Source organism: Arachis ipaensis, chromosome B05 (assembly GCF_000816755.2).
Source record: "Arachis ipaensis cultivar K30076 chromosome B05, Araip1.1, whole genome shotgun sequence".
NCBI classification, from domain to species: Eukaryota; Viridiplantae; Streptophyta; class Magnoliopsida; order Fabales; family Fabaceae; genus Arachis; species Arachis ipaensis.
In genome coordinates, this window is record NC_029789.2 from 62,785,116 (window position 1) to 62,795,101 (window position 9,986).

The following is a 9,986-nucleotide window of genomic DNA, read 5'->3' on the forward strand; positions in this document are numbered from 1 at the left end:
CTCTAGTGGCAGAGCCATCTTCAACTGCAGTTAAGCCCTCAACAAAAAGAATTAAGAGGATTATTAAGGTTGATGACAAAGAGAAAGCCTTCCTAGCAAAGGACACTGCATGATTTACCAATCGCTACTGTGAGCAGATGTTCCCCATCCTGGCAGAAAGGAGTTACAACAACAAATACCTTCTTATCCTCCCAACCTGTATTGCTGAATTTGTTGAGCCACAAATTGAAAGAAGACAATGGGGTTTCCTTCAGAGACAGCCACGGCAGGTCAATCTTTCCTGGGTAGTCGAGTTCTACTCTAATTTCCACCTGCCAACCCTGCAGTCTATCTACGTCTGTCAGAAACAAGTCCCCATTACAGAAGAGGCCATTCAACGAGCTCTATATCTCCCCCTTACTCCAGAAGGACTGGACGCATTTCAAGAAGCATCACTCAAGCGCCAGATGTATCAATTTGACTAGGACGTTGTTCTCAGAGTTATCGCACTACCTGGCAGCAGATGGATCCACAGATACCATCGTTCCCGACCTAAGGGAATATCGACTTCTGCACTTACCTTGGAGACTCGCGTATGGGCACAGATTATGTCCCATTACGTCTTTCCGAGCACTCACGAGTCCTCCTTCACTGCAGACATGGCCGTTCTACTATGGTGCATCCTTACGGACCAGCCTTTAAACCTACCAAGACACATCCGGAATGCCATGGGACACGTACAAATTGCGGGTAAATTACCTTTTTCTGCCTTGGTCTCAGATCTTGTCTCAGCAACCGGAGTCTCCTACAGAGCTGGGGACACCAAAGTCATGCTTCCACGGGATGATCAATATGTCCCTCACAGGAAATATATCAGATCTCCAGCCGTAACTACAAGCCAGCCCACTGAACTGGCTGAAGACATTCCTCCTTCAACACCACAAGCACCTACAACAAACCAACTGCTCCACCAGATACTTGAGAGGTCCGATCGGCAGGAACACAAAGCAAAGCTGAGAGAGCGCCGTAACAAGCACCGATTCACATACCTCAAGGAGCTGCTTAAAGAAAAATACAGAGACTCAAACACCCCGGACTCCACTTCGTTTACCAGCACAGGAAGCCATGACGGTCCCGACTGTGGAGATACTGCTACCAGCCCACCTTTGTTCTTGACAGATGGCACCGAGGACGGTGCAAAGCCTTAAGTGTGGGGAGGTCGGTCAGTACCTGACTTTCGGAGGTAATTTTTCTTCCTTAACACCAATAAAATAGGATATTTAGTTAGTTTTTCTTTTGTAGAATAGGATAAATTTCATAGTAATAAGATAGTTGCATGCATGTTCTACTTGATTGAAAAGACAGTAAGTTTCTTCTAAGACCCTATTTTTTTTAGAACAAAATTTCACTAATTTTAATTTAAAAAAAAAAAATTTATGTTAAATTTGCTTGAAGTTGTATCTGGAACATGATTTTTGAGCTAAAGAACAAACAACCTGTGAGACTTTGAGCCTAAATACATGGTTACATTATTTAGCCATAAATGTTTTATTCTTGTGTGTTTACTTCTCTATGATTGTAATCTGTATTTTGTTTCATCCTATATGTCCAATGTTTAATATATTTATATGCTTGCATATGATTGAGGCCATTATTTGTTTATCTCACTTATCCAAATTAAGCCTACCCCTTAAGTTACCTTTGTTAGCCACTTTGAGCCTTTAAATCCCATTTGTTCTTTATTTCACCACATCACTAGCCTTAAGTAGAAAAACAATTATATATCCCAATTGAATCTTTGGTTAGCTTGAGATAGAATTGTGTGTTAATTGGGTATGGGAAAATTGTGGGAACAAAAGATAATAAGAGAATGCGTCATGATAATATAATGGGAATTTGGGTACCTACTCATGTGAAATTATAAAAGAAAAATTAAAAATCTATGTGCATTGATAAACTGTGTTTATTTTAATATGAAAAAAATCCAAAAATATCTAATAATTAAATAAGGGGACAAAATTACCCCAATGCTAAGTTAAAATTTCAAAAATCAATGCATATATGATAAAATTAAAATAAAAGTTGATACATGAGTATGGAATGTTAAAGGAAAAATTTTGGGTAGCTAGGTGTGAAATTTAAGTTACATGGAATATATATATGTGTGTATTAGGTGAAAGCTTGGAATAATTAAAGATTCAATTTATAAGCTTACTCAGCCATATATATATATATATATCCTTACCCTTACCTTGGCCCCATTACAACCTTGAAAAGACCTCATGATGTTTGCATTGGTATATTAATTGTTGTTGATTGGTTAGGTGAAGAACAAAAAATTAGAAAGCATGATTAGAGAAGGATAGAGTGATTACCCTATACACTAGAGAGATTAAGAGCGTACATACATCATCAGTGAGGGTTCAATGCTTAAATTCTATGTTCCCTACTTTCATGAGCTACCTTCTTGCATTTTTGTCTGTTGTTCCTATATAAGAATTAAATTAGTGAAATTTGATTTGTGATTATCTTGAAGAGCTTATTTACTTTTGACCAAGTGGACAAGAATCATATAGTTGCATTCACATATATAGGTTGCATTGCATTGCATGAGTTTTACATATTCCTACTCATTCATTTTATCTCATTCAACTAAGCATGAGGACATGCTAATGTTTAAGTGTGGGGAGGTTGATAAACCATTATTTTATGGTCTATATTGTGTTTAATTGTGTGGTTTTATCAAATCTTTACCCACTTATTCATTAAATTAGCATGTATTTACAATTCCTTCCCAAAATTATCCCATGGTTGAAAAACTGCTTCCTAGAAGTTTTTAATTATGTATTTTAATTTTCCTTTATTCCATTCGATGCCGTGATCTATGTGTTAAGTGTTTCAGGCTTTATAGGGCATGAATGACTTGGAGATTGGAAAGGAAGCTTGCAAAGTTGGAAGGAACACAAGAAATTGGGGAGATGACCAGCGAGAAGTGACGCGGACGCATGACTCACGCGACCGCATGACATAGAGGAAATTGCAGTGACGCGCTCGCGTGCCTGACGCGAACGCACGGAATGGAAACTGCACAAGTGACGCGAAGGCGTGGACGACGCGCACGGCTGGCAAGGCAAGATGCTGGATGACGCGATCGCGTGACGTGCGCGATCTGCAGAATATGCAGAATTCGCTGGGGGCGATTTTAGGCCCTGTTTTGACCCAGTTTTCGGCTCAGAAAATCAGATTAGAGCCAGGGAACATGCAAAGACAAAGAAAAGAACGTTCATTCCGCATAATTTTAATTTTAGATATGATTTTACTCCTCCTCTAGGTTTTCTCTCTACACATTCATAGTTCTTAGGATTTTGATTTTATTGCTTTTCGAATTGGGATATTGAGAAGAGTTATTACCTCCATCAAAACTTCATCATTCTAGTTTGTTTCCTTACTTGTCACTTACTCTTTCATATCCTTATTTTATTCAGAGTTACTATTGAACTATTTTTTTGAATTTATTAATACAAGAACTATTTCTATTTTTATTGATCTTTTTTATTATTATTTATCATGTCTTTCTTTATTTTCCCTTCTTATTTCATGAATTTCACAATCATAATGAGCGAGTAGTTCCATGACTTGATTGGGAGTTGATTGAAAGGAGGACCTTGAGTTGGATGCTCAAGAGTAAAATTATAATTGGGATTAGCGTTGGGTCGCCCTCTAATCACTGACAGTAGTCCTTCCCAAGGGTGAGGATTAGAACTTGTGAATAGAAATTGACTTCCGACTTGCTTGACTTTCCTTTATCCGGTAAAGGATAACTGAGCAGACAACCTTCAATTATCAATTGAACTTGAGAGAACTCCATCAAGGATAGAGCTTCCAACTAATCTACTTCCAGTCAAGGTTTTTATTTAAATTACATAATTTCTTTGATTTAATTTCCTGTTTATCAACTCAAACCATTTTAGAGAACATCTGATTAATAAAATAGCACACCTTTATGCAACTCGTTGGGAGACGATCTGTGATTCGTACTCCCAGTATTTTAATTCTAATTTTGTGACAACCCTTCTAATTTGATAAGCGGAATTTCGGTTGGTTGAGAACTATACTTGCAACGCATCTCTTATAATAATTTCTTAACTCGCCAATTTCTGCCACGTCACCGGCACGCCTAAATGCATCTAGTAAAGCAGTGTAGGTTTCTATGGAAGGTTTGATTCCTTCCCTTTGCATGCTTTCATATGCAGCATAAGCTTTCTCATGCCAGCCACTAATCGAATACGCATGTATCAGAGCTGTATAAGAATGTGAAGTGGGTTGTATGCCAACTTTCTTCATCTTCAAGAATGCATCGGAGGCCATGTCACACATCTTTTTCTGCTTCCCGTTTGCGCTAATTAGACAAGTATATGATTTCACATTTGGCTTCAAGCCAACATCCTGCATTTCTTCCAGAAGCTTTTCCACAATCTTCGGCTACATTCTTCTGCTGTATGCATGCATTAGAATGTTGAAGGTAGCCTCAGTCGGCTTAATCCCTTTAGATTTCATCTCAACAAAAAGACCTTCAGCTTCTTCTACATGATTAGATTTACAATATGCATCCATAAGAGTGTTATACACAATTGCATTTGGAGAGATCCCCTTCTTCTCCATTTCGATTTGGATGATGAGAGCTTCATTCACTAGACCCTCAACACAAAATGACTTTATTAATGCACCTAAAACTTCTTCAGACCATTGGACCCCTTTTTTGTTCATTTTCTCAAAAAACTGCCATGCATCTTTCGCACTATGGCCAAGTGTTCTCATAAGGACAATCATAATAGAGCACGTAACATGATCTGGTCGAATATTTTCAGTTTCCATTACCTCGTACACCTTCCAAGCATCTTCATACCTAAAAAGAGTCAGATTATCTTAGTTCTTGTGCAATAAGGTCATAAAGTTTTGATAAAGTTTATCGTTGTTTATAGGCTGCTTCATAACAAACTAACGAAATGAACCTAAGAGGCTAAAACAGAATAGTCCTACAGGTTAAAGGACTTCAACGTGCCATAAATGGAAAACGGAATTGGAATGAAGACACTTAGCCCTCACTGGAATAACCAACATCTTGCTGAATCATCAACAAGGTAATGATCAAACAAAGAAAAAACGTTTCATAAATTTTATTTCGAGCAATTTCAAGAACCCATATTAAAATACAGAAACATTTTAAAAAAAATAAAAAATAAAAACTATAAGAAAACAATATATTTTGCCAGAATTGCAGCTCAAAGATGCTGCATTAAGTCATTTCTAATGTAATACATACTAACAATATTGATCAACAACAAAACCTTTATCCCACTGAGTGGAGGCGGCTATAAGGATTAAATGTCACCACATTGCTGTCATGTCATATATGTGTCTACCCCATCCATACTCAAAACAACAAGCGTCTAATTTTCAATATAAGCAAGACTAAGTGCATGTTTGGGCGTCATTATTTTGTTAAAAAAAGATCTTTTTTCAATGAAAAAAGATTTTTTTTTATTTTTTAACGTGTTTGGCAAATTTCTAGTAGTAAAAGTAAAAGCACTAGTAAAATCAAAAAAAGATCTTTTTTGAGAAGCTGTAATTTACATCTTTTTTTAAAAGATCTTTTTTCCTTAAAAAAAAGATATTTTTCATGTAATAAATAAACAAAAAAGTACTTTTATATTGTTATACCCAAACATAATTGATTGATAAAAAGACTTTTTTACATGAGATATTCAAATATAAAATTACTTTTACTTCTCTATAAGATCTTTTAAAAAAAGATAACTCGAAAAAAGATCTTTTCTTAGAATCTCACCCAAACAAGCCCTAACAAGTATTTGATTTGCATCTTTTTTACTTACACTAATCTTCCTGAGCGACAAACAAATTACATTAAAAAAGGTCAAGAATTATGCACCTGCCACCATCCAGAAGGCCTGAAATTGCAGCATTATAAACATGAACATCTTTGAACTCCATTGTGGATGGCAAGTTGCTGAACAAAACCATCAACTTATCACCCATCCTCGCCCGCCCCAATGCCGGGACCAACACAGTACACGAGCGCGGTGTAACAAGCGAAGGCTCCTGAGACCTCATCCACTGAAAGAAGTACAAGCAACATAATATAAACTTCTCCTCCTCAAGAACTTCAAGAACCTCCCAGCAATCTTCCTCACTGACCCTCCCTTCAAAGCCTTTGTCCAAAGCCTCTTCAAGTGTCAAATTCTCAGGGAGGTTCCTTGCCAGATGAACAATTTCTCCAATAATGCCCTGTGGGAGTTCCTTCTTCCACCCGATTTTGTTGTCTTCACCTTCTTCTTCCTCAATACTATATGGAACTTGGTCCAAACCCATCTCAATTTCTTCCTCTTGTTGTTCATCAGAGTCAAGGGCGGTATCCACAGCAAGGTGCCAAGAAATTTGACGGTTCTTCTGGAGGGTCAATTTGCCTTGAATTAGAGGGTCTTGCGAAGGAACCAAAGTCCTTTCTTTGAAGAATTTATAGATTGGGTCACAGGGTTGCTCTTCTTCTTGTGCTTCTTTTTGTTCTTCATGTATTATTTCTATAGCCTCAACATCTTCCTCTTGCTGTTGGAGATAAGGGAGGAAAATGGGGGTTGGTGTAGAGATTGGTGCATCATAGGAAGAAGAAGAAGCGGAGAGGGAGAGTGAGGTTGTTGGGATATTGGAGGGTTGAATGAGAAAGGAGGGTTTGGAAAGAGAAGGAGGGTGAAGAAGGCAGGTGGTGAAGGAGCTACAAGGTGTCACTCTCAGGTTCAGAGTCAGACTTCCCATCATTCTCTTTCTCTGCGCAAACGGATTTTTATTTCACTATCGAACTTTTGATGTATTTCTGAATTGTGAAAGAAATTCAAGCTACCATTGATCCTTCATATCGAGTTGAGAGAGGAAGCAAAGTACCGCCAGAGAAAGAAGCGCTGATCACGATGGCGCTTGGAACAAACAATGTGGAGAGGAGAGACATCGCGGTGCTTGGGATGGTAGCCCTGGCCACAACCGAGAGAGAGGCCACGGCGGCGGTAAAGCACAGCCACGAGTAAAGGCCACTGCCAAACAGAAGCCGGTCAGAACCGGACCGGTAGTTGACCCGGTCATAAACTGAATTATTGGTTCAACTGGTGGGTCACTAATTCACCCGATTAAACCGGTCATAATTGAATAAAAATGTAAAATTATAAAAATAAAATTAAAAGTTAAAATGCATCTCTTCATAAACATATTAGTAAAAATCAAGTATTAAACATAACTGCTTATGTAAAAAAATAATAATAAATTCGTCACTAATACAAAATAGTTTTTCAATTTAAATGAACAAGAGAGAACACAAGATAACACAACCGATTTCTAATGGTGTTTGTGATGAAGACATTTCCAAATTAAAATTCTATCCCAAAAAAAAAAATAGAAAAATTCATCTCAGAACAATTTTCAACAACAAATTCAACTTAATGATGATTTTCAAAGAAAAAACTTTAGCTAAGTGATTATTTCAGCAAGTCAGTTCAAGGTTCATGATAATCAGTAACATTCAACTCTAATGATTTTTAACAACAAATTCAAGGTTTAATCCCTAACAAATTCAGGCTTCAATCACTAACAAAAATTTAACTAAGATTATTCAGCATGACGGCAACAAATTCAAGGTTCAATCACTAACAAATTCAACTTAGTGATGATTTTCAGCAACAACAAAAACTAGCTCAGTAATATTTTCAACATATTATTCAAGGTAAAAAATTCATGCCAGTGATGATTTTTTCCGAAAAAAACTAGTTCAATGATATTTTCAACAATAAATACACCTTTCAGCAACAAAATCAAAGTGCAGTGATGAATTACAGCAACAAAACTGAAACAGAGAACGGGAGAATTTGTTGGAACTCACCAAATCGATTCGGGTTGCACGAAAGAAGCTGACGGCGAGACCCGAAGCAAGAAGACGACAACGATGACCAGCCCCAGGACCTTCTGCTTCTGCCTCTGACGCCGAGAGCAGAAGGAAGGCACGCGACTGAGTGCGAGACGGTGAGCGATGAAGATGACCAGCCGGGACCTACTGCTTCTGCTGCTGGCAACGACGAGCGCAGGGAAGGGACGCGAGTGCGACCCAGTGCGAGAGGGTGACGATTGACGACACAGAGACCGACGACGAGCTTGATGGGAGACCGGAGACGAGAGAGGGAGAGAGCTTGAGTGCGAGAGCCAGTGAGCCACAGTGAGAGAGGTGAGTGAGCTCAAGCTTCAGGCTTAAGGACAGGGAGAGAGTGACCAGACAAAGAAGGTAGGCCTAGGGCAAAAGCGTTTGAACTTTTGATGAAGTGAAGCGGCATCATTTCCAAAATATTTAAAAAAAATGACAAATTAATTCTTGACCTTTAAGTCTACCCATATTTAAGTTTCCGAGAATTTAAAATACATTTAAGTCTCCTGACATCTTTAAAATCTAGACATATTCATCTTTGAGTCTAATTTGTCCAATCTTAAAAACTCTTTCATGTGTGCATCCATATCAACCAAGTCAGTACAACAAGAGTCACGTTTGATTTTTTCGTTGAGTCTAACAGACCCAAGTAAACATGAGGGATCGATATGTCCAAGTTTTGAAAAGGTCAAGGACTTAAATGTATTTTTAAATCCTCGAGGACTTAAATGTATTTTCAAATTCTCGAAAACTTAAATATCTGCGAATCAAAAGGTCAATAACTTATTTATCCTTTTCTCAAAAAAAAAAATGCATGACGCAATCGGAATTACGTAAACTGGCCGAATCATCGGTTTGATTAAGAAAACCTCACCGGTCAAAATCGGTTTTTATCTGGTCTGATGTTTGGACAGTTTGAAGAGTGACTTAGTCCGGCCAAATATTTAGATAACCGAATTTTCGGTTGAATTGGCCAAATCGAGTCGAATTTAATAACTATGAAAGCAGAAGAGAGTCTAAAGAAGGAGCAACCACGGATAAATTTTATATTTTTTGGTGAGCAAAGGTTAATAAGAAACGAAAAGAAAGCAAAACAAAAATAATGGTAAACAAAACAAGGATGAGCCGCCTATGTCATCTATGAGAAATCGAATATACTATCACGTACCTCAAATTTTGCCAATCAGACATTATTTACATTTCGTTGTATCAACATAAAAGGCAGTTTTTATAATTTTTGGGTTCGAAAATTTTCTATAGCAAAGCCTTTTATTTATATTCCTTAGAAAGCACCAATGACTAACAAAAAAAAAACTTATTCATTGTGTCCACCTCACATATCACATATCACATAGTTGACACTAATCTTTGAAGTCATCAACAAATTTTTTATTATTTCACACCAGTAGAAGCAAGAAAAAAATTATGCATTTTTAATTTGTTTTTATAAGAGTGAAAAAACTTCCTAAGACACAAAATTCCCTGCGGATATTGCTCTAATTAGAAACCGAAGATGGAAAAAAATTTCTCCAAGACAAAGGTAGGTACCGAACAGAGATCCCTGTTCTGTAAAGATAGAGAATGTGAATTCTTGTGGAGATTAGAAAAACAGAGAATAAGAAATGTGGCTTAGTTATCCTTTAAGGCGGGATCGAGGCGGAAACAAAGAGAATGGAAAAACTACCATTTGTACCCATAAATTTTGCGAACGCTGACAAAAGTACTCATCAAATAAGAAAACTAACGTTGTACCCATAAAAGATGGGTTCCGTGTGACAATAGTATCCAAACCGTGATTTTTTGTTGATTTTTTAATAAAATTCCCAAATTATCCCTTGTATCTTCTTCCCCAAATTTCAAATTTCATAACCCTTCTTCCCCAACTTATTTAAGGACGGTGATCGGAGAGGCCTCTCCTATCCCTGTCTCATCTCGTCGCGCTTCATTTACATCTCTAGTTTATACAATCTTTTTATGTTAATCTTCACAATTTTATAAGTTTAAATTTATATATATATAATATATATAA

General features: G+C 37.3%; 1 protein-coding gene across 1 annotated transcript; it reads right to left on the reverse strand.

Moving 5' to 3' along the window:
- Positions 4,092 to 7,940, reverse strand: LOC107643653 (pentatricopeptide repeat-containing protein At5g50280, chloroplastic-like). Its single transcript, XM_016347360.2, has 3 exons — positions 7,922 to 7,940; positions 5,930 to 7,082; positions 4,092 to 4,885 (listed from the first exon to the last, which is right to left on the reverse strand). The coding sequence occupies exons 2-3, from the start codon at positions 6,811 to 6,813 to the stop codon at positions 4,462 to 4,464; spliced, it is 1,308 nt and encodes a 435-aa protein (XP_016202846.1). The 5' UTR covers positions 6,814 to 7,082; positions 7,922 to 7,940; the 3' UTR covers positions 4,092 to 4,461.

Excerpts from the sequence above, each read along its gene's own strand:
- LOC107643653 (XM_016347360.2), bottom strand. The coding sequence starts at position 6,813 with ATGATGGGAAGTCTGACTCTGAACCTGAGAGTGACACCTTGTAGCTCC. Across the intron at positions 4,886-5,929 it reads GGCCTTCTGGATGGTGGCAG|GTATGAAGATGCTTGGAAGG; the intron begins GTGCATAATTCT and ends GACTCTTTTTAG.